This window comes from Hemiscyllium ocellatum, chromosome 3 (genome assembly GCF_020745735.1).
Source record: "Hemiscyllium ocellatum isolate sHemOce1 chromosome 3, sHemOce1.pat.X.cur, whole genome shotgun sequence".
Taxonomy (NCBI): Eukaryota; Metazoa; Chordata; class Chondrichthyes; order Orectolobiformes; family Hemiscylliidae; genus Hemiscyllium; species Hemiscyllium ocellatum.
Genome location: NC_083403.1, coordinates 9,667,387 through 9,693,117, shown reverse-complemented (window position 1 = coordinate 9,693,117; position 25,731 = coordinate 9,667,387). Strand labels below are relative to the sequence as shown.

At 42.2% G+C, this 25,731-nt stretch overlaps 1 protein-coding gene across 1 annotated transcript in view; it reads right to left on the bottom strand.

Annotated features, from left to right (window-relative positions):
• Positions 1–25,731, bottom strand: part of LOC132834399 (dynein axonemal heavy chain 8-like) — a 1,143,262-nt gene that overhangs the window by 189,832 nt on the left and 927,699 nt on the right. The window contains exons 62-65 of the mRNA XM_060853284.1: positions 21,917–22,070; positions 18,181–18,345; positions 6,968–7,194; positions 4,138–4,256 (exon numbers count right to left, since the gene is read on the bottom strand). Of these exons, the coding sequence (XP_060709267.1) occupies positions 4,138–4,256; positions 6,968–7,194; positions 18,181–18,345; positions 21,917–22,070 (665 nt within the window). The remainder of the gene's footprint in view (positions 1–4,137; positions 4,257–6,967; positions 7,195–18,180; positions 18,346–21,916; positions 22,071–25,731) is intronic.

The window sequence follows — 25,731 nt, the reverse complement described above, 5'->3', positions numbered from 1 at the left end:
CAGCAATATGATCTTAAATGCCTTCCAAAATGGTTCAAACAAGCCACTTAGTTAAGTGATAAACAGAGATGAGGAATAAGTGCTGGCCTAGTCAGCAAAGCACACATCCTGTACATTTTTTAAAAAATCAGGTTTCGTGATTGGGCAAGAAGGTGACAAATGGAATGTATGGAACAAAGAGATTTTACACCTTAGTAACAGAAGCAAAGAGTCCAGGAACAGTATTTGGCCACTTGGCTCTTGGAACCTGCTCCCCTATTCAACATGATCATGGCTGATCATCAAACACAGTGCCCTCTTCCTGCCTTTCCACTATACCCTTTGACCCTTTCAGAGTCAAGAACTACATCTATCTCCTTTAAAAAAAAATGACTTAGTACAATCACTTTCTCAGTTGGAGAATTCCACAGGCTGACCTTGCTCTGGGTGAAGAAATTTCTCCTTGTCTCAGTCTAAATGATCTACCCTGTTTCCTCAGATTGTGTTCCCTGATTCTGGAGTTTCCAATTGTTGGGAACATTTAGAACTGCAAGAGTTGAATTAGGCGATTCAGCGAATCACGTCTGGCCCACCATTTAATTATGGCTGATACGTTTCTCAATTCCATTCTCCTGCTTTTTCCCTGAAACTCTTGATTTTCTTATAATCAAGAATCTATCCAACTCTGTCTTAAATACACTCAACAACTTGGTCTCCACAGCCCTCTGCAGTAATAAGGCCCATAGATTAACTGAAAGTGTGGTGCTGGAAACGCACAGCAGGTCAGGCAGCATTCGAGGAGCAGGAGAATCGCCATTTCAGGCAAAAGCCCAGGAATGGGGATGTGAGCTGAGGATGTGAGGAGACAAATGGGGAGGGGGCGCTGGGGGGCAAGGTAAGCTGAGAGTGCAATAGGTAGATGGATGTGGGGGGTGATGGTGATAGGTCAGAGAGGAGGGTGGAAAGGATAGTTGGGGAGGAAGATGGATAGGTAGGACACGTCATGAGGGCAGTGCCAAGTTGGAAGGTTGGAACTGGGATAATGTGGGAGGGAGGGGAAATGAGGAAACTGGTGAAATCCATATTGATGCCGTTGGGTTGGAGGGTCCAGAGGCGGAAGATGAGGTGTTCTTCCGCAGGCGTCGGTGGTAAGGGAGAGAACCCCATCACCAGAGATATATTTCTCTCCCCACCCCATCTACTTTCTGTAAAGACCATTCCCTCCGCGACTCCCTCGTCAGGTCCATGCCCCCTACCAATCCATCCTCGCCGCCTGGCATATTCCTCTGCCACCACAGGAATTGCAAAGCCTGTACCCCACCTCCCCCCTCGCCTCCATCCAAGGCCTCAAAGGAGCCTTCCACATCCATCAAAGTTTCACCTGAACTTTCACATGTCATTTACATGTCAGTCTTTTTTATGAATAGGGCTGAAAATAAAGGTTTTTGGATTTATAACAAAGACCAACTAGATTACTTTGTTGTTTAATTTTTGCTCTCCCAAAATTATTAAGAAATTGCTCAGTCTTGCAAATCTGTGTCAAGAATTGATTGTTTGCAGAGTCTGGGAATGGTTTTTCAAAAGTCTGGTTAAGAACTACTTTGGCCAATTTTGAGGGTCTTTGATGGCTGTATTTTTACCATGTTGCAAATACAGAGGTAAAAAGGTTGGCTCGACTGTCTGTGTTCTATGTTGTAATATTATAAAGGCCAACATACCATTTGCCTCTTTACCACTAGCTTTATTTTTATGCTTACTTTCAGGAATTGGTGTACCAGGACACCCAGATCTCATTGCACCTCCCTCTTCCCCAATAAGCAACAATTTGATTTCAGATAGTCAACATGGTTTCGTCAAGGGCAGGTCATGTCTCACATTGAGTTTTTTGAGAAGGTGACCAAGCATGTAGATGAGGGTAGGGCAGTTGACGTGGTATACATGGACTTCAGTAAAGCCTTTGATAAGGTTCCACATGGTAGGCTGATGGAGAAAATGCAGAGGCATGGAATTGAGGGTGATTTAGCAGTTTGGATTAGAAACAGGCTTTCTGAAAGAAGGCAGTGAGTGGTGACTGATGAAAAATACTCAGTCTGGAGTCCGGTTACTAGTGGTGTGCCACAAGGATCTGTTTTGGGACCACTGCTGTTTGTCATTTTTATAAATGACTTAGATGCAGGCATAGGTGGATGCATTAGTAAATTTGCAGACGACACTAAAGTCGGTAGAGTAGTAGACAGTTTGGAAGAATGTTACAGGTTGCAGAGGGACTTGGATAAACTGCAGATTTGGGCTGAGATGTGGCAAATGGATTCAATGCAGCTAAATGTGAGATGATGCACTTTGGGAAGAATAACAGGAATGCAGAGTACTGGGTCAATGGAAAGATTCTTGGTACTGTGGAAGTGCAGAGGGATCTTGGAGTCCATGTGCATAGATCCCTGAAGTTTGCCACCCAAGTGGATAGTGCTGTTAAGGAGGCATATGGTGTGTTAGGTTTCATTGGTAGAGGGATTGAGTTCTGGAACCACAATATCATGCTGCAACTATACAAAATGCTGGTGCGGCCACACTTGGGAATATTGTGTACAGTTCTGGTCGCCCCATTACAGGAAGGATTTGGAAATATTGGTAAAGGTGCAGAGGAGATTTACCAGGATGTTGCCTGGTCTGGAGGGAAGATCTTAAGGGGAAAGGCTGAGAGACTTGGGTCTGTCCTCATTGAAAAGAAGAAGACTAAGGGGGATTTGATAGAAACGTACAAGATGATCAGAAGATTAGATAGGGTAGAGAGTGAAAAACCTTTTTCCTAGGATGATGCCGTCAGCTTGTACGAGAGGACATAACTACAAATTGAGGGGTGATAAGATTTAAGACAGATGTCAGAGGCAGGTTCTTTACGCAGAGAGTGGTAAGGGCGTGGAATGCCCTACCTGCTAATGGACTCAACTCAGCCACATTAGAGAGATTTAAACAATCCTTAGGTGAGCACATGGATGATTCTGGGATAGTGTAGGCGGATGAGCTAAGAATAGTTCACAGGTTGGCACAACATCAAGGGCCAAAGGGCCTGTTCTGCGCTGTATTATTCTATGTTCTATGTTCTAAATTACCATTCGGAAAGTAATCTGTCTTCCTGTTCTTGCTACCAAAGTCAATACTTCATCTGCCACATATTTGCCCACTCATTCAATTTGTTCAAATCACACTGAAGCATTTCTGCATCCTCTTCACAGTCCACCTTCTCACCTCGCTGCAAACTCAGAGATACTGCATTTAATTCACTCATCTAAATCATTCATATATATTGTGAATAGCTGAGGTCCAAGCAATGACCCATTTCTACTGACTCTTTGTTTCCTGTTTGTGAACCAATTCTCCATCTATGTCAGTACACTATCCCCAATCTCATATGTTTTCATATTGTACACTAATCTCTTGCATTGGACCTTATTGAAAGCATTCTCGCAGTCCAAGTAAAGCACATCCAGGGATTCCCCCTTATCAATTGTATTAGTTACATCCTCAAAAAAACATACTTTCATGCTTCTCCATATCCCTTGACACTTTTAGTGTCTTGAAATATGTGCATTTCTTTCTTAAGAATGTTCAGACTTGGCCTCCACTTAGACTGGAGTAAGACAGCCTTGTTTCTGTATTCACATGTTCTTGCATGAAAGACTAACATACTATTTGTCTTCCGAGCTGCATTCTACACTTAAATTCATGCTTTCAGTGTCTGGTGTAGAAGGATATCTAGGCCTTTCCTACATCAACATTTCCACGTCTAATTTTTCTATGTTTCTTTTATATCCAGGTGGATAACACCACACTTGTCCAGGATGTACTGCATCTGCTATGTGTTTACCAATCACCCAATTTGTTTGACTCATCTTGTAGCCTCTTTACATCCTTCTCACCACTCACAATCCTAATGAGCTTTGTGTCAGCAGCAAATACCTTCAATCCCTGCAATACCCCACCAGGTGCAGTCTGTTTGAAAAAGACCCATTTATTCCTGTACATTGTGTTTTTCTGTTGCTAACCATTTCTCATACCATGCCAATATATTAAAGGCAATTCCATGTGCTTTAATTTCACACACTTACATCTTAATATTCAAAAACTAGCACCAATATTTGTCCATGGAAATATACCTACCCAGTTGCATGTGTTCTGCTAGTTCATTGATGTTTGCATGTTTCTCTGTGTAAACAGATTTGTAGCTGTTTATAAAGGCAAGGTAAGATTTGGGTGTTATATGTGTTCTTCGTCGATATCTGAAAAGTATGAATGTGAAGGATTATTATTGTGCAAGTATGTACACTGTATTTCAACAGTAATAAAACATCTGTGAGCCTGATGAGATATCTTAAATTGAATTTATGCATTTACTATTGTCATTATTCTTCCTATATTGCTTACCAATTGTATTTATTTTTGCTGGAAAATATCTTGAACAAAAATATAACCAGTTGAATATAAAAGACAGCACAAACACGCTGTAGTAAGGTAATCTTTATTTACCTCTTTAGTGCAATTGTTTCCAGAAGTATCCAACATCTCAGAAACCTCTTAAACTACATTTGTACCTTATAAACAATTGAAGGCAACCATTAAGTCAGAGGCGTTATAAATGTGTACCTGTCACTCTGTACCTCGTACAAGCAAAGTACCTGGCAAAAGAAGATCAAGGAGCAACAAGACCCAAGAAATCAAAAGGATTGTTTTTATAAACTCTGTTGACTAGAGATCATTGAACTTCCTTCCCAATGTTTCGCTCTATCTTTTGCTCTCATGATTTTGTGTGTCTGTCTGTATGTGTAGGGGGTAGTTTTATAAGGTAACTAGAGTTTTAACTAGTGGGGTCATATGCTGGAAGTTCATAATTGTACACTTGTAGCTAGAATTTATTTGTTTGGAATAAATCCTTGGAATAAAAAAATCCTTGTTAATCCTGAAAGCCTGCACAGTACTTTCTGTCACCCTGGGTCTAAAATCACACAAATTGGGGAATTCTGTGAACTTTTACAATATCTTTAACATCCATGTTGACTCCAGAAATAGAAGGGCTTGATTTCAAGCTCCTTATCCCAGTGAAACATAACGCCAAGCCATCTAGTTTTGAGATTTTGGAGTGGTGGTACAGAACTGCATTCTACTGACTATTTATCTTGTTTCCCTCTACTCATTATATTTGTGTGCCTGTTTTCTTTGTGTATCTGTGTATGTGTGTGGAAGTTACAAAAGGGGTAAAGTTGAAATTACTTAAATTGGAAATCACATCTTTTATTGTATTAAAGAAATAATTGGACACAAAATGTTAACTCTGTTTCACTCTCCACAGATGCTGCCAGACCTGATGTGTTTCTCTCACACTTTATGTTTTTAGTTCTGTATTTGACTCTTGCTGCTTAAGTTACACATTAATAGATTAGCAGTTCACACTGTCTTGCAGTTTACTATTGGTTAAAGATGGTTTGCTTAAAATAAGTGGTCATTTTGCTATCAATGGGAGAAATATCAAAAATAGGAGCAAGAGTAGGGCATTCGGCGTTACCATTCATTATGATAATGGCTTATCTGCTAACTCAGTATCCCATTCCTGTTTCTCCCCATTTCCTTTGATACCTTTAGTTCAAAGTGTTTTATATCCAACTCCTTCTTGAAATCATATAATATTTTGGCCTTAACGGCTTTCTGTGGTACTGAATTCCATTGGCTCACTGCTCTCTGATTGAAGAAATTTCTCCTCATTTCAATCGTAAATGGTTTACCCTGTTTCCTCAGACTGTGGCACATGTTCTGAACTTCCCCATTGTTAGGAGCATCTTTCCTGCATCTACCCTATCCGGTCTTGTTGGAATTTTATTTGTTTTCTATCAGATTCCACTTATTCTTCTGAACTTGAGCAAATATAATCCTAACTGATTCAATCCCTCCTTATATATCAGTCCCACCATCCCAGGAATCAGTCTGGTAAACTTTGCTGCACTCCCTCCCATGCCATAACATCCTTCTTCAGATAAGGAGACCAAAATTGCACACAATAATTCAGGTGTTGTCTTTCTAAGGCCTTTTACAATTGCAGCAAGGCATCCCTGTCTTGCTACAAAGGGCAGTATACCATTTGCCTTCTTCACCATTTGCAATCTGCATGCTTACTTTCAACAACTGGTGTACAAGGACACCCAGCTCTCATTCCACCCCCCCCTTTCCCAATATATTGCCTTTCAGATAATAATCTGCCTTGGTGTTTTTGCTATCAAAGTGGATAATTACACATTTGTTCACATCAAACTTCATCTGTCATGCATTTACTCACTCACTCATTCTTTAAATCACGCTTTGTGTCCTCCTCACAGTTCCCTATCTCACCTAGTTGCAAACACGGAGATATTCTAAATTACAGTGAATGCAAGCCTTGTTGATCCAATCTCTCTTCTGCAGTAATCTTACTATCCCAGGAATCTTTTGGTGCTCCATCCCCACACTGGCGTCAATCCTTTCTTAGTTAAGGAGACCAAAACTGCATACAATATTTAAGGTGCGGTCTTACTAAGGTCCAGAAAGACAGCAGTATGTACATTCTCTTTCAATAAAGGCTAATATACCATTTATCTTCTGAACTACTTGCTGCACTTGAACTCTTACTTCCAATGACCAGTGTAAAAGGACACCCAGGCCTTTGGTACATCAACATTTCCCAATTTATTACCTATAACAGGTGTCCCTGTACATCAAGTATCAGCAGTTTATGAAGGCAGCTCATCACCACTTTCTGAAGCGTAATTAGGGATGGACAATAAACAGCCAACAACACCCACATTTTGTGAATATAATAAAAGGCTTAAATCTTATTTATATCAGTTTGCACCCATGTCATTATGTCCTAACCCCACAACCTACTTTAAAATAGTCTCTTGTACCTTGTACATATATGAGATTGAGATGGTCATCAATAAATAAATCATCACTAATCAAAACATACCTCTGAAAGTAGTCCTCACATGTTTGATAAACCCTGTCATGAAACAAACCCATTGTTGCTACCAGTTGGGCTTTGACCTCGGCTGAGCAGGCGATGTAAAAACCCGAAAGGAAATAGTTTGAGACAGCCACCAATGCCTCTCTGGGCCAGCGACTGAACCAATCCATTGTACAACCAGAGATCAGACCGGGGAACTTCAGTGCACGTGATCGAAACTTTTCACCAACCTAGCATCCAAAAAAAGAAACTCAGAAATCTGCAAGCTATATACACATAAAATATATATATTTATTAAAAAACTAGCAACATTGCTAACATAAAAAATGAACCACATTCGGAAGCTAGAAATCTAAAAAAGGTTGCTGGGAAGTCTCTGTACTTCTGTCTTTGGAAGGACACAGCATTAGAAACTCTTATATAAGATATTACAGCAGGGCACTTAGGAAACAAGCAAGGTAATTGGGCAGAGTCAACATGGTTTTGTGAAAGAAAAGTCATGTTTAACAAAGTTGTTGGAATTCTTTAAAGAAGTAATATATTCAATGGATGAAGAGCAATGATAGTAAATATTAAGTATTGTACATAAATTTTCAGAAGACATTTGATAAGGTGCCACAATAAAGGCATTGCAGTAAATGAAAACTTATGGTCTAGTGGGTAACAAAGGAATATTGGCTGATATTAAGGAGTAGTGCACAGTAAATTAAAACTTGCCTTTTCCAGAGGCCAATATACCATACCATTGACCTTCCTAACTGCTTGTTGCACTGGCCTGTTTGCTTTCATTGACTGGTGTACAAGGATATCCAGATCTGTTTGGATATCAAACTCCTCAATATATCACCAACAGTGATTTTGGCAGGGCTTTATGTGTGAGGGAGTGTCAGCCATGTCATTTATGTGCTCTGAGAAGTATGGCTTTGTTGTTACTATGCTATTAAGTTCATGGTGAGGGGCACTGCCAGATTACCAACATTTGTCTCAGTGCACAGCAGCCTTTTAAATATGACCAATGTTTGATGTATAAGCCCAATGAGATAATGCAAATTGTCTTTGACCTGCATTTGAAGTTTAAGGATATTCACTTTTTCCATTGCAAATGGACGAATTGCAAATGAAGTGTAACTGGAGTTTGTAAATGTATGCTTTATGTATTTGCCCTTCAATGTCCTCGTGTGCTCTTTCCATGGATTGCCAACAGCATCTCATGGGCCCTTTTAGCCCTCCTAATTTCTTGTTTAAGTTCTTTCCTGTTTTCTTTATATTCCTCAAGGACCTTGTCTAATTTCAGTTTCTGAAACTTCACATATGCTTCCCTTTCTTTTTGGATTAAACTTTAAATATCTCTTGTTGCCCAGGCTTCCCGAATCTTGCCATCCTGGCCTTTTGTCCTCGCAGGAGCATGCTGGTCATGAACTCTATCAACTGGCCTTTAAAAGGCTTCCAAATGTCAGATTAGGTACACCCTCAAACAGCTGCCACCTATCTAATTTAGCCACTTCCCACCTAATACTGTTGTCATTAGCCTTTGTCCAATTTTAGCACTTTCACATGAGGACCAGTCTTATCTCTCCATAACAATCTTAAAACTTACGGAATTACAATCACTGTTCTCAAAATGCTCCCCACTGAAACTTTGATTACCTGGCCAGGCTTATTCCCCAATACAAGGCCTAGTGCAGCCCCTTATCTAGTTGGACTATTTACATATTATTTCAAGAAACCCTCCTGGAAGCACCTAATAAATTCTGCCCCACCTAAGCCCGTGGTACTGAGAGTACCAGTTAATATTGGGGAAGTTAAAATCACCATTATACCAACTCTGTTGTTTTTAATATCTTTCCATGATGTGCCAGTATATCTGTTTCTCTATCTCCTGCTGGTTATTGGGAGGCCAATAGTTTAACCCCACCATAGTGAGCACACCTTTCTTATTACTGAGTTCTACCCATATGGCCTTACTGTATGAACCTTCCGAGATGCCCTCTCTCAGAACAGGTATGACATTCTCCTTAATCAGTGATGCAACTCCCCCAGTCTTTTTACATCCCTTTCGATCTCACCGGAAACATCTAAATCCCAGAATTCTGAGCTGTCAGTCCTGTCCTTGTCTCAACTAAGATTCTGTAATCATTACCACATTGTAGTCCCATGTATTAATCCAGGCTTTAAGCTCATCTCCTTTACCTGTTGTACTCCTTGCATGAAAATAAATACACTTTAGATCACCAGTTCCGTCATCTTCGTTAACCTGGCACTGACTTTTCTACCTACTGACTTAACCTCTACTTTCTCAGTCACTTCACATGCTGACCTACTACTCTGCTTCCCATCTCTTTGCTGAACTTGTTTAAACTCTTCTAAGTGGCATTAACAAACTTCCCTGCAATATATTGATACCCTTCCAGTTTAAGTGCAACTATCCTGTTTGTACAGATCCCCCTCGTCTTGGAAGAGATCTCAATGATCCAGATATCTGAAGCCCTCCTTTCTACATCTTACATTCAAGAGCAAGCTGGGTTGACTTTCATGCTTCTCAGTTTAGCAATTATATGCCTAAATGGAACACTGAATCTTATGAAGTGTGTCAGGAGGAAATTCTCACCCTCAGTTGGATCAAGCTTCCAGTCACCATATTGAGAAAGCACTTCACTCGCTGAAATCTCACTTAGAGTGTTTTTGTTTACTCCCAGCCACTGGAGATGTTAGAGACCAGACAGGAAATAGTCTGCCCTTTAGCCACACATTTCAAAACAGTTTACTTCCTGGACTCCTGGAAAGAAGGGACATTCCCCTTCAAGGAATGACAACAGAAGGCTATTGCAACTGAAGCCAGCCTGTTGTGAGGTAGCAGATGAGGCTAGCATCCCTGGGCTCTGTTTCTTGTGCTGCAAAAGGATGAATGAATTACTCTTCATCAGGGTACGTACCATTCAATCATGAGCTCTAGAACCAGAATTAGTTCATTTTGTCCATCTTGCCTACTCTGCCACTCAATCATGGTTGATATGTTCCTCAACGACATTCTCCCGCCTTTTCCCCATAATCTTTGATTCCCTTAATAATCAAGAACCTATCTATCTCTGTCTTAAATACACTCAATGACTTGGGCCTCTGTGGCTATGAGTTCCACAGATTCATCAACCTCGCCCTGAAATAATCCTCCTCATCTCATTTCTAAAGGGTTGCTCTTCACTCTGAGGCTGTTTCCCTTAGTGGTCGTCTCACTTTTGGAAACATCTTCTCCTTGTCCACTCTTCCAAGCCTCTCAATACTCTATGTGTTTCATTGAGATCCCCTCTTATCCTTCTACACTCCATTGTGTACAAACCTAGGGTCATAAACCATGCTTCAGACCATTCCCTCCATGACTCCGTTGTCAGATCCACACACCCCCCTCGCCCCCACCCCCCCCAACTAGCCCTCATACCACTCCCGGCACCTTCCACTGCACCGCAGGAAGCATAAAACCTGCACCCACACCTCCCTCCTCATCTAAGTCCAAGGCCCCAAGGGATCCTTCCATATCTGAAAGAAATTTACCTGTACCTTCAAGAATGTCATCTACTGTATCTGTTGCACCTGACAGGGTCTCCTCTACAACGGGGAGATAGGACGCTAACTTGCGGTTCATTTCAGAGAACATCTCTGGGACACCCGCAGCGACCAACCCTTCTCACTCCACCAAGGACATGCAGATCCTGGGCCTCCTCCATCACCAAACCCTAACCACCTGACACCTGGAGGAAAATTCCTCATCTCCTGCCTTGAGAGCCTGCAAACACATGGAATTAAATTGGATTTCACCAGTTTCCTCATTTCCCCTCCCCCAACCTTATCCCAGTTCCAACCTTCCAACTCGGCACCATCCTCTTGACCTGTCCATCATCTTTCCTATCTATCCTCTCCACCCTCCTCTCTGACTGATCACCTTCTCCCCCATCTTCATCTACCGATTGCATTCTCAGCTACCTTCCCCCAGTCCCACCCCTCCCATTTATTTCTCAGCCCCCGGCCCACAAGCCTCATTCCTGATGAAGGGCTTATGCCCAAAACATTGATTCTCTTGCTCCTTGGATGCTGCCTGACCTGCTGTGATTTTTCAGCACCACACTCTCAACTCTGATCTCCAGCATCTACAGTCCTCATTTTCTCCTCAAATAGCAAGCTGTTCATTGCCAGGATCATTCTTGGATCCTCTAGATCCCTCCAATGCCAGCACATCCTTCCTTCAATACAGGGCCTAAAACTGCTCACAGTAGTCCAAATGCAGCCTTATACAGCCTCAGCAGTACATTTCAGCTCTTGTATTCCAGTCTTCTCAAAATGAACATTACTTTTGGCTTTCTAACTGCCAACTGAACCTGCATATTAACCTTAAGCAAATCCTGAACCAGAACTCCCTTTGTGCACCAGATTTCAGAAGTCTTTCCCCATTTCAAATATAGTCTACACATCTATTCTTCATCCAACTGGAGTTGTTTGATTGACTTCGCAAAGCAGGCTTAGTGATAAACCTGACTAACAGCGAGTTTGAAAAAGCTATATCACTGGACATGAGATTTGGAAACAAGGGTCACTGAGGAGTTTCCCATACAGGTTGCTCTACTATAATGTGGCAGTTGCATTCCTCTTTGACCCTGCGCCATAGAAAATTGTACTAGGGAAAGCCACTATAGAAAATCATGCTGTACAAGATCGCTATAGAAAATTGCTATACCTGTTCAGTAGAAAGTTCGTATTATTCACATTGTCCATAATTCATCAATTACGTTGTAGCCAATTTGTGTTAATGAAATGCACGTTATACCACAACAATCTAAACTAGCAACAAAGAGGGTGGTTTTATGATTCCTAGGATGAGTGGTTTTTATCAGAAGTTTGTACCGAATCTTAGCAGTGTGGTCGCTCCACTGACTGACTTATTGAAGAAGTGCAGAAAATTTCAGTGGATAGAATACTATCAAAAGACATTTGAAGGCCTGAAAGCTATGTTAGCCACACCTAATCACATAAAGTAGCTCAAGGTGTCTATCGATGCAAGTAATGTCGGTGTCACTATGTACTCTTACAATATGACAACAAGAAGATAGAAATTTTTTTTGGGGTATTCTTCCAGAACATTGAATAACTATCAATAGAAATAGTCCATGATTAAGAAGGAACTTTGATCTTGGTGTTGGCGTTACAACATTTCAACATTTATATTGCCTGTGATGTGTCCGAGACAATTGCAAATACCATCATAACTCTTCAAGTTTTTTGACAAATTTAAAGACAACAATTCCAGACTATTTAGACAGAGTTTATTATTGCAGTCATTCAATTTGAAAATGATACATGACAGGATGAGAGAACGTATTGTCAATGTGCTGTTCCAACTCTCGTGAAGAAAGACGGAAGCGCAATGTGGTGACAGTAAATGGACTGAAATAGACTGTTACAGTGAATGTTTGCATGCTTAGAGTCAATGTAATGTCTATGTACTGTAGTGTACTAATACAGTAAGACTAAGAGCTTTTAAAAATGGTTGATTATATTTTTAAGTGGGGAAGTATAGTGATGATGTGGCTTTAAGAGGTGTATTTTGTCCTGGTTTCTATTAATAGAGATATCAAATGAAAGCTGTTGAGTGATCTGTGGTAACGTTAACAGCTTGTGAGACCTTTTTTAAAATTGGAACAGAAGCAGCCTGACTGGGCGTGGGTTAGATCTCAAAGACCAGGATTTCTACTTATTTTTAGTTTTAGCTTTCAGCAGTTACTATTGGAGTCTCAATAGGTTGGAAGCTGCTGTAAATGTCTCTGGGCTGCTACTGTCTCTGAGTTTTCACATGATATTTTTTCTCTCTCTCTGCTGCTGATTGCATGTGAGACAACCTGAGTCCGAACTTACCGTTTTGCCAAGAGGTATGTTTATGGGATATTACTTTAGTGGAACAGCTAATTACTAACAGTTACTGTATCTATTATTCTGTTATGTTTTCCAGTGGAGTTAAGGTATTCTAAGTCCATCCTTCTTTTGTTGCCTTTTAACTAAAGTGTTTGAATAAATTGTGTTTTGCTTAACATCTAATAGTTTGAGCAGTCAAATCTAGAACACAGTAATTGACATTTGCCTTTAAATTTGGAAAAAGTTAGGATCCAGAATCGAGAGTGTGGTGCTGAAAAAGCACAGCAGGTCAGGCAGCATCTGAGGAGCAGGAAAATGGATGTTTCAGCTGAAGTCTCATTCCGGATGAAGGGCTTATGCCAGAAACATCAATTCGCCTGCTCCTCAAATGCTGCCTGACTTGCTGTGCTTTTCCAGCACCACATTCTCGACTCTGATCTCCAGCATCTGCAGTCCTCACTTTCTCCAAAGTTAGGGTCCAGGCTACCTTCTTAAAATATTTTGAGAGGGTCTAGTCTGGTCCATTACATATTTAAATGGTGTTATGTCAGGAAGTGTGGATGTACAAAGAAACCTGGATGTCCTTGTTACATCAGTCAATGTAAGTAGACAGGCATGTGCAGCAAGAAATGCAGAAGACAAATGGTATATTGGCTTTCATTACAAGAAAGTAGTGAAATAAAGAACAAAGAACAACGAAAATTTACAGCCCAGGAACAAGGCCTTCAGCCCTCCAAGCCTGAGCCGATCCAAATCCACTGTCTAAACCTTTTGCCCAATTCCTAAGGATCTGTATCCCTCTGCTCCCACCTGGTCATGGATCTGTCCAGACGCACCTTAAGAGAATTTACCATGCCTGCCTCTACTACCTCTGCTGGCAATGCGTTCCAGGAGCTACTATCCTCTGTGTGAAGTACTTGCCACGTGTATCCCCTTTAAACTTTTCACCTCTCACCTTGAACATGTAACCTCTCTTTATTGAATCCCTCACCCTGGGAAAAAGCTTATCTCTATCTACTCTGTCTATACCCTTCATGATTATATAAATCTCAATCAGGTCCCCACTCAATCTCCTTTTCTCTAATGAAAACAATCCTAACCAACTCAACCTCTTTTCATAGCTAGCACCTTCCATACCAGGCAACATCCTTGTAAACCTTCTCTGCACCCTTTCCATGGCGTCCACATCCTTTTGGTAATGTGGCGACCAGAACTGTAGACATTATTCTAAATGCGGCCAAACCAAAGTCTTGTACAATTTTACCATGACCTGCCAGCTCTTATACTCAATACCCCATTCGATGAAGGCAAGCATACCATATACCTTCTTGACCACTCTATCCACTTGTGCAGCCACTTTCAGGGTACAATGGGCCTGAACTCCCAGATCTCTCTGCTCATCAACTTTTCCCAAGGCTCTTCTGTTTACTGTATAGTTCACTCTAGAATTAGACCTTCCAAAATGCATCACCTCATATTTGCTCGGATTGAACTCCATCTGCCACTTTTCCGCCCAACTCTCCAGTCTGTATCTATATTCTTCTGGATTCTTTGACAGTCCCCTATGTTTTCTGCTATTCCACCAATCTTCATGTCATCTGCAAACTTACTGATCAGACCATCAATGCCCTCTTCCAGATAATTTATGTATATTACAAACAACAGTGGCCCCAGCCCTAATCCCTGTGGAACACCATTGGTCACCTTTCTCCATTTTGAGAAACTCCTTTCAACTACTACTCTCTGTCTCCTGTTCTTTATCCATCTAGCTAGAATAGCCTGCACACCATGTGACTTCACTTTCTCCATTAGTTTACCAGGGGAACCTTATTAAATGCCTTACTACATTCCATGTATATAACATCTACAGTCCTTCATTCATCTATCAACTTGGTCACTTACTCAAAGAACTCTATTAAGTTGGTAAGGCATGATCTCCCCCCACACAAAACCATGTTGCCTATCACTGATAAGCCCATTCTCTTCCAAATATAAATAGTTTCTATCCCTTACTACCTTCTCCAGCAACTTTCCCACCATTGATGTCAGGCTCACTGGTCTGCAGATACCTGGAATATGATTAGAGTGGTGCTGAAAGGTTCCTGATGAATGGCTTTTGCCAGAACTATTGATTTTCCTGATCCTCGGATGCTGCCTGACCTGCTGTGCTTTTCCAGTAGCACTCTAATCTTGACTCTAATCTCCAACACCTGCAGTACCCACCTATAGCTAGTTACCTGGAATATCCCTACTACCCTTCTTGTACAGGAGGACAACATTAGCAATTCTCCAGTCCTCCAGCACTTCACCTGTGTTTAAGGATGCTGCAAAGATATCTGTCAAGACCCCAGCTATTTCCTCTCTCACTTCCCTCAGCAACCTGGGATAGATACCATCCGGTCTGGGTATTTGTCCACCTTAATATCCATTAGCCTACCCAACACATCCTCCCTCCTTATGTCAATGTGATCCAACTTCTATCTCTAATCTCAATATTCACCATGTCCCTCTCCTCAGTGAACGCTGTTGCAAAGTAATCATTGAGAATTCCACCCATTTTCTCAGGTTTGACACACAACTTTCCTTCCTTATCCTCTAGTGGACCAAAACAACCGCCTGATAAAGGAGTGGCACTCTGAAAGCTAGTGCTTCCAAATAAACCTGTTGGACTATAACCTGGTGTTGTGTGATTTTTAACTTTTTACACCCCAGTCCAACACCGGCATCTCCAAATCACAACCCTTTCTCTAGTCACCCTCTTGCTTTTTATATATGAATAAAAGGCCTTGGGATTCTCCTTAGTTCTGCTTGCTAAAGTTATTTCATGATCCCTTTTAGCCCGCTTTATTCCTCATTTAAGATTGGTCCTACTCTCCTGATATTCCTCCAAGGCCCATTCTGTTCTTAGCTGCCTGGAGCTCATATATGCTTCCCTTTTCCTCTTGGCTAATTGCATGATTTCTCCTGTCATCCATGGTTCACGAATCTTGCCCTTCCTATCCCTTGTTTTCAATGGGACATGCCTATCCTGCATTATCTTTAACCTATCTTTGAATGTCTCCCACATATCAAATGTGGACTTTCCTTCAAGTAGCTGTGTCCAATCCACATTTCCCAGCTCCTGCTGAATTTTATATAATTGGCCTTGGTCCAGTTTAGTACTCTTCCCTTAGGACCACTCTCATCTTTGTCTTTGAATATTCTAAAACTTACAGAATTGTGGTCATTATTCCCAAAGAAATCCACCACTGCAACTTCTACTACTTGGTCTGGCTCATTCCTCAACACCAATATGGCCCCTTCCCTCATTGGACTATTGACATACTACTCTAGAAAACCTTCTTGGACTCTCCTTACAAATTCTGCCCCATCCAGATCTCTGACACTAAGTATATTCCAGCCAGTTGGGAAAATTAAAATCTCCCATCACTACCACCCTGTTGCCTCTACATCTTCCCATAATCTGTTTACCTTCCTTAATCTTCCTTAAATTGCAGAGGTCATAGCTGGGGGATTGTATCCAGTTTTAATTGCACTTCCTAAGAAAGGAGAGATCTGCCAGAGAGGCCTTGCAGAGGAGGTTCACAAGGTTGATATCGGGATGGCAGGACTTTGAATGGGAACAGCTTGGTTGAGCCTGTATTCAGCTAGGAGAAAGTGAGGACCGCAGACACTGGAGATCAGAGTCGAAAAGTGTGGTGCTGGAAAAGCACAGCCAGTCAGGCAGCATCTGAGGAGCAGGAAAGTTGACGTTTCAAACATAAGGTCTTCATTGGGAATGAGGGTGTAGCCCAAGGGATCAGAGAAATAAATGGTAGGGAGGTGGATTTGGGCGGGGAGGTAGCTGGGGATGCCACAGGCAGATGAAGGTGGGGCATGATGGTGATAGGTAAGAAAGGAAGGTGGGGCTGATAGTTGGGAAGGAAGGTGGACAGGTAGGACAGTTCAAGAGGGTGGTGCCAAGTTGAAGGTTAGATCTGGGATAAGGTGGGGGGAGGAGAGATGAAATCGACATTGATCCTGTGCGTTGGAGGATTCCAAAACGGAAGATGAGGCGTTCTTCCTCCAGGTGCCTGGTGGCTAGAGTTTGGTGGTGGAGGAGGCCCAGGACCTGCATGACCTTGCCAGAATGGAAGGAGGAGTTAAAGTGTTCGGCCACAGGGCAGTGGGGTTGTTTAGTGCATGTGTCCCGGAGATGTTTTCTGCAACGTTCTGTAAGTTGTCATCCTATCCACCCAATGTAAAGGAGACCACACTGAGAGCAATAGACACAGTAGATGACATTGGTGCGTAAGTTCCTGAATTAATGAGGTGGACATTGAAAGGAAGTTTCCTCTGTGGATCAGTCCAAAAGTAGTGATCCCTGTTTCAGTATAGGGACAAGGAGGTACGTATTCTTTCAGAGTTTTGTGACTGTGGCACTTTGCCTCAGAAGGTGCTAGAGATATTATAGAGAGGTGGATAAATTCTTGTAGGCACAGGAATCAAGGGTTGTTGGTAGTAGATGGGAATGTAGTTTTCAAACCACAAACAAATCAGCCATAGATTTATTGAATGATGGAGGTGGAGCAGGATCAAGGGCTAAATGATCCACTTCTGTTCCTATTCCCATGTTCAGCAGGGACACAAGGAGACAAAACCTACTCTATCTTTTGATGAAACAAAACCCGACATTCAGAAGATTTACCTGCTCATGTGCGCAATACCTCATCCTTCTTACCAACTTTGAGAATTGATATCTCCATTAGTAGTTCTGAATTCAGAGCAGTTACAGATGTAACCAAGCTAACATCTCCCAATGTTTCACTGTGACTGCAGCAGTAGAAAATGCAAAATAACTACGAGCATATCCTGATCAGTGAGAGGTGACAGATGACATAAAATTACTGACCTCCTTCAAGGAGTGCAGAGGAAAATGAGGGGACTATGCCTTTTGAGCTCGGAGAGTGAAGGGACTGTGCCTTCTGCCTGAACTGGTGGGGAGATTGAATATCAGCAGCCATCTGATGAAAAGGCCCTACTCTCCTCTTTCCAGGTGTACAGAAAGCAATAACATCTTAAGAACACCCAAGGTAAGTGTGGCAGCTTGACACACTAAGAGGTTTTTGAGGTTTTCATTCCAACCTTCAATCCCTGTCTTGGAAACCTAAAAGATAAGCCTCAACCCTAGCACATCCAACACCACACCTGAGAAGCAAGAGTGAAGAGCCCCAGAGGATTCCTTGCCTTCCTTTCCAGGTTCTACCAGGACAGAGACAGTCACCATGAAACGTAATCTATCTATTTAAGGTTATGAAGTTGTAAAACGGTGAGGAACTGACCGGAGAGAAGCAGAGGACAACATGTAGATTAGTTCTAGCTCTGTTGATAAAATATTCATATAAATTGTCAAAAGTAGGAGGAATGCGAGGTGCTTCTTTCTTCATCGGTGCAATCAGGGATTGAGTAATCTCATCGAGTTCATCCCGAGCAAATAAATTTGATACCTATCAAAGAGAAAAAAAACCAAACAAGTTAAATATACAGTGCCTCAGAAGGGATCTTCTGGAAGAGTGATAGTGTCCCTATCTCTGGGCCAAAAGTCAAGTCCCATCTGCTTCAGTGTGTCATAACATTTCTGATCAGGCTGTTTAGAAAAGATCTATTATTCTTCATATGTATTATTGGATTCAGTTTTACTCCATTCAAATGGCTTATTATAGTTGATAAGCCAGTTATTTTTAGCAGGTTTACTTTAACCTTTGTAATGTTTCAAATTGCAAAGACAGTGGAGTTACGTGGGGTGAATGGACACCTGTAATCATACAAGTGAGATCCATCAGGTCATCGCACCATTTCAAACAAGTGAATATTTTCTATTTTACAACAAGAATGAGCTTTTTATTCCAATTCCAGTTACATTGCTGAATGATTCAGGAAGAATCCTGTACTAATCCTGAACATTGAGAGGATCCAGCCAAATACAGTGCAGCCGCCTTATCCACGGTTCTGATTACCAGGGTTTCAGTTATCTATGGTTTACCATGGCCCAAACATATTACAAGGAACATTTCAGAACCAGGTACCGGGGGCTGTCAGTAAGGTAATTTTCCCATTTAAATAATGGGTTCGTACCTATCTGCAGTTTTGGGCTTCCATGGTAGGTCCTGGAACATATGCCCTGTGGGTATAGTGGGACTACTGTACCTCAGGTGAATGATGCTGAAAAATGTGTTGCTGGAAAAGCGCAGCAGGTCAGGCAGCATCAAAGGAATAGGAGAATTGACATTTCAGGCATAAGCCTTTCTTAATGAATGAGGAGGGTGTGCCAAGCAGGCTAAGATAAAAGGTAGGGAGGAGGGACTTGGGGGAGGGGTGTTTGGAATGCGATAGGTGGAAAGAGGTTAAGGTGAGGGTGATAGGCCAGAGAGGGGTTGGGGGCGGAGAGGTCAGAAAGATGATTATAGGTCAAGAAGGTGGTGCTGAGTCCAAGAATTGGGACTGAGAAAAGGTGGGGGGAGGGGAAATGAGGAAGGTGGAGAAGTCTGCATTCATTCCCTGTGGTTGGAGGGTTCCTAGGCGGAAGATGAGGCGCTCTTCCTCCAGGGGTTGTGTTGCCATTGTCTGGCGATGGAGGAGGCCAACGACCTGCATGTGGAGTGGGAGGAGGAGTTAAAGTGTTCAGCCATGGGGTGGTTGGGTTGGTTGGTGGGGTGTCCCAGAGGTGTTCTCTGAAACGTTCCGCAAGTAGGCAGCCAGTCTCCCCAATGTAGAGGAGGCCACATCGGGTGCAGCGGATGCAGTAAATGATGTGTGTGGAGGTGCAAGTGAATTTGTGACTGATATGGAAGGATCCCTTGGGGCCTTGGAGGGAGGTGAGGGGGGGGGAGGTGTGGGTGCAAGTTTTGCATTTCTTGCGGTTGTAGGGGAAGGTGCCGGGAGTGGAGGTTGGGTTGGTGGGGGGTGAGGACCTGACGAGGGAGTCGAGGAGGGAGTGGTCTTTCTGGAATGCTGATAGGGGAGGGGAGGGAAATATATTCTTGGTAGTGGGGTCTGTTTGGGGGTGGCGGAAATGATGAAGGATTTTTATTTCAGGGCAGAGGAGATGACCTGGGGGATGCAGTAATAGAGGGACTCACTGAGATCTTTGTAGAGGGAGGAGGAGAGCTTCTTCAAGGAAGGCATCCTTGCAAGAGGATTTGCAGTAGATTAAAATCAACTAGGAGAAAGTGAGGACTGCAGATGCTGGAGATCAGAGCTGAAAAATGTATTGCTGGAAACGTGCAGCAGGTCAGGCAGCATCAAAGGAGCAGGAGAATTGACGTTTCGGGCATAAGCCCTTCTTCAGGAATGAGGAGGGTGTGTCAAGCAGGCTAAGATAAAAGGTATGGAGGAGGGACTTGGGGGAGGGGTTTTGGGAATGTGATAGGTGGAAGGAGGTTAAGGTGAGAGTATTAGGCCGGAGAGGCTTTGGGGGCGGAGAGGTCGGGAAGAAGATTGTAGGTCAAGAAGGCAGTGCTGAATCCGAGGGTTGGGACTGAGAAAAGGTGGGGGGAGGGGAAATGAGGAAGGTGGAGAAGTCTGCATTCATCCCTTGTGGTTGGAGGATTCCTAAGGCGTCGTGTTGCCATGGTCTGGTGATGGAGGTGGCCAAGGACCTGCATGTCCTTGGCGGAGTGGGAGGGGGAGTTAAAGTGTTCAGCCACGGGGCGGTTGGGTTGGTTGGTGCGGGTGTCCCAGAGGTGTTCTCTGAAACGTTCCACAAGTAGGCGGCCTGTCTCCCCAATATAGAGGAGGCCACTTTGGTTGCAGCGGATGCAGTTTTTTTATTTCAGGGCAGAGGAGATGACCTGGGGGACGCAGTGAGATCTCTCACTGCACCTCCCAGGTCATCTCCTCTGCCTTGAAATATATCTCTCACTATGCCCCCCAGGTCATCTCCTCTGTCCTGAAATAGAAATTTCACCTCCCCCCCACCTTTTCTCAGTCCCAACCCTTGGACTCAGCACCGCCTTCTTGACCTACAATCTTCTTCCTGACCTCTCCGCTCCGAACCCCTCTACGGCCTACCACCCTCACCTTAACTTCCTTCCACCTATTGTATTCCCATCGCCCCTCCCCCAAGTCCCTCCCCCCTACCTTTTATCTTAGCCTGCTTGGCACACCGTCCTCAATCCTGAAGAAGGGCTTATGCCCGAAACGTCAATTCTCCTACTCCTTTGATGCTGCCTGACCTCCTGCGCTTTTCCAGCAACACATTTTTCAGCTCTGATCTCCAGCATCTGCAATCCTCGCTTTCTCTCAGGTGAGTGATGACACCTTCAACAATGCAGCACTCTCTCAGTGCACTGGAGTGAAATCTTTTTTTTGAGTTCAATTCTTGGAGTGAGCCTTCACCTGTGAAACGCCCAACTTCCTTACTCAGAGGTGAGAATACTACCAACAGTCACATCTCGCATGCATTCCAAATATCTTTCACCATTCTGAGTTACTTTTCTTAGATCCAAGTAATATCATCACACCTGCCCATTGAATGCCATCAGCCATAGTTCAGAAGCATCTCCTCATATATGAACACTTCCTTTATGTCCTCAGCCTCTGAAGTAAAGTGTTGACAGTTAAGTGAAATTCCACTTTCACACTGCAGAATTTGAATCCCTGCTGCAGGCTTAATGTTTTGACTCTGACCAAACTTTCTTCTCCTCTCCAGCACAGGTTCTTGGAATTGATACGTCTAACGATTGCAAAGATTGACTGATTCCGGAAGCCAAGACAAAGGAGTAACATCTCATTGAATGGTAGTGCAGAAATGTTGGGCTGAATGGCCTACTTCTGCACCTATATCTTGTGGTTTTATTGTTTACATTCTGGCATGTTTATATTTCATTATACAATTACTAATAATCCAGTTAGAATTTTTAAATTTAACTATTGGATGGATACTAAGAACTAATGGCTACAGCAGCAGTATATACATATGGACGTGAATTAAAATAAATGGTTGAAAATATTAAATCAGAAGACACATGTAAAAGAAACATAATGCTCAGGTTGTAAGAAAATTAAGAAATTAAATACCTCTCCAGAAGAAAGTACATTGTTGAGATATTCGAGAAAGGACTCTTCCTTAATTTCATTATCAGTGAATATGAAAGTGATTCCCTTGCCTTCTGCCCCAGCTGTTCTGTACAATATCTTCAAGTCATCCATTAGATTGCCAACATTGTATGCTCTGACAGGAGCAATAAAATTACACATCTTACAAAAATAACCACTCACATATATGCACATTTTGAACATCGAAACAAGATGTCACATAAGGGGAGATTGAGATTGCATCCCAAAATCTTAGTGAAAGAAGTGGGTCAGATATGGCATGATCGAGGGTATTCCAGAGTAGAAGGTTTACTCCAGCTGTAATGACTATTAAGGGGATGCATACTCTTGTACAGACATGTGATTTTTTTTTAATAGGTATTTTTATTGAAAAAAGGACATTTTAGAAGATTTTTTTACAAAATTACAAAAGTAATACAAACAACTATAAGCACCAATATAAAATTAAATAAATAAGAAAAAAGAAAAGAAATAAATAATAACCAAAACAAGAAAAATAGAAAAACCCAACTAACTACTGATCTATCCTACAAACAACCAAAATATAAAATAGGATATCATACATTGCTAGCGATAAATAACAGAATAATTAAATAACATGCTCAAAGTAGATTTACATCAAGTCATAATGAAGCCCGTATTTATACGGGATTCTTCCTCCCGGGTGTCCCCGGACCAGCCAGAACCACTACCACAGCCAGACAAAAGCCCTGGGCAACATGGCCGAAATATCTGTGTCAATATAGTTCAAAAAGGGCTGCCATATTTTATAGGAGAAAGTGAGGACTGCAGTTTTTTTTTCCCAAGCAGGCTAATTCAGTTTTTTGGTGCACCATATTTGTGAGGAAGTCAAGGGGATATATTCCATAATTATTAACCTGTGCCAGTTCGAAAGTCCTGGAGGGCCTTCAGCTGCCCAGTTCACTAAAATATTTCTCCTTGCACAAAAGGAGAGAATGGAAAATAGTTTCCTCTCATGTACACCCAGGGAGGGAAAATCTGAAAAGCTCAAGAGTAGAGACACTGGATCCAATCTAATCTCCATACCCAAGATCTCTGTCAAGGCATTTGCTACTCTGTCCCAATACCTGCAGATCTTATGGCATGTCCATAAACAATGTGTGGGAGTGCCAACTTCTATTTTGCATTTAGGACACATTAGGGATGCTCCTACCTTAAATTTTGTAAGTCGTTCAGGTGCTATATGAGCCCTGTGGAGTATTTTTAATGGAATTTCTTGAGCTCTATTACAAATAGAGACCTTTCTGGCATTTTCCCAGATGTCCTCCCACATTTCTAAAGAGATTTCTAACCCCAATTCTTGGTTCCATGTTTTAAATAATCATTCCATGTCTTTCGATGCCTCATTAAATAATGAGTGATAAAGAGTACTGACCGAGGGCGACCCCATCGGCCATGGCACTCTTCTTTCCCTATCCGATTTGTAGGGATTGCCTATCAGTGTGGTCTTCTTCTGTATATAATCTCTTATTTGGAAATACCGAAAAAGGTCCCTGTTAGGCTGTCCAAACTTCTGGTGCAACTGCTCAAAAACATCATAACCTCCCCATCGAACAGGTCCCCCAAGCAAGAGATACCTTTGCACTTTTAAGTTTTAAATGTAGTGTCTGTCAGCCCTGGCTGAAATCCCGATGCTCCCACTATAGGAGTATAAGGGGAGGTTTTTTGCAGGTTACCCTCAACTTGTCGCATTATCCTCCAGGCTTTAATTGTATTTAATACAATAGAGGTTTTGCAATAGTCCATAATAGCTCTCATCTTATCCATAAATAAAAGATTGATGTGGGGACACTTTGTTTGGGAGGTCTCAATGTCTAACCAAATTGATTGTGGGTCACAAGAGACCTGATCAGCGACATAAAATAATAAGGAGCTCAACTGATACCTCTTAAAGACTGGGAAGTCCAGTCCTCCCCTTGCCTGTGGAAGCTGCAGCTTTTCTATTTTGATAAATGGCTTTCTCTGATTCCAGATAAAGGAACCAAGCCAGCTGTGGAGCTTAAGCAACACCAACTATCGGCAACATCAGAGGGAGCATTCTCATAGGATATAGAAGACGAGGTAGAATATTCATTTTAACCACGGCTATTCTGCCTAACCAGGATATTGGGAGAGCTCCCCAGCGTTGAAGGTCCTGCCTTATTTTCTCTAATAGGTGCACAAAATTGGCTTTGTACAGCTGACCAAATACTGGGGTGATAAAAATACCTAAGTATAGAAAACCTTCCAGTGACCACCAAAAGGGAAAACAAGATCCATCCGGTAAGTTGGATATACTGGTGAGACCACCCAACGGCATGGTCTGTGATTTCATAAAATTGATTTTATAGCCTGAGAACATACTAAATAGATTGGCCACTTGAATCAGGCAGGGCACAGATATCAAAGGATCACTTAAGAAAAGGAGGACATCATCTGCATAGAGAGTAATCTTATGTTTACCTGAACCAACCCTTGGGTATGGGTCAGGTATGTTAGGGTCAGTTCGTATAGCTTCCACTAGTGGTTCGATTACTAGCGCGAATAACAATGGTGAGAGAGGACATCCCTGATGACAGCCCCTATCAACACTGAAGCTATCCAAAACTAAACCATTGGTGATCATAGCTGCTTTAGGGTGATTGTATAATACTGAGACCCATTTAGAAAATACCTCTCCGACACCGAACCTTTCCAGTGCATAAAAAAGATATAACCATTCTACCCGATCAAAAGCCTTCTCTGCATCCAAGGAGGCAACTAATCCCAGTATTCTTCCCTGTTGACAGGCTTGTATCATATTTAAGACCCTTCTAATATTATTTGTTGATCTGCAGTCCTTAATAAACCCCATCTGGTCCTCTTTTATGATGTATGCTAAGACCCTCTCCAATCTTAATGCTAACATTTTAGAAAGAATTTTAAAATCCACATTTAGCAAGGATATTAGTCTATATGATGAGCAATTTTCTGGGGCCTTTCCTTTTTTTAAGAATGAGAGAGATATTTGCTTCTCTCAATGAAGGCAGGAGGCAGCCCTGACTATGTGAATAATTAAACATATTTATAAATGGCCCAGCCAGTTCTCCATTAAATTCTATATAAAACTCAACCTGGAATCCATCTGAATTGGTTGAAAATGCGTTGCTGGTTAAAGCACGGCAGGTCAGGCAGCATCCAAGGAATAGAAAATTCGACGTTTCAGGCATAAGCCCTTCATCAGGAATGTTTTCTTCCTGATGAAGGGCTTATGCCCGAAACATCGAATTTCCTATTCCTTGGATGCTGCCTGACCTGCCGTGCTTTAACCAGCAACGCATTTTCAACTGTGATCTCCAGCATCTGCAGACCTCATCTTTTACCCTGGAATCCATCTGGTCCAGGCGCTTTGCCACTCTGAAGCTGTCTAATTGCGTCGAGTACTTCCTGGGTTGTAGGGGGGCTTTCAAGATCGAGACCTGTTCCGAGGTTAAGCCTGGAAAGGCCAAGTTTTTAAAGAAGGACTCCATCTTCTCAGTTCTATCCTCACAGTCCTGCAATTTATACAGTTCAAAATAGAACTTTCTAAAGGCTGTATTGATTCTTTTACGATCACAAGTCAGAGTACCAACACTTTCTCTAATGGGCGTAATAGCTTGAGGAGACTTTTTTTTCTAGCAAGATATGCTAGGTATCTGCAAGGCTTGTTGCCATATTCATATAATCTCTGTTTTGTGAATAATATTTCCCTCTTCGCTGTTTGGGTAAGTGTGGTATTCAAGGCTGCCCTAATGGCT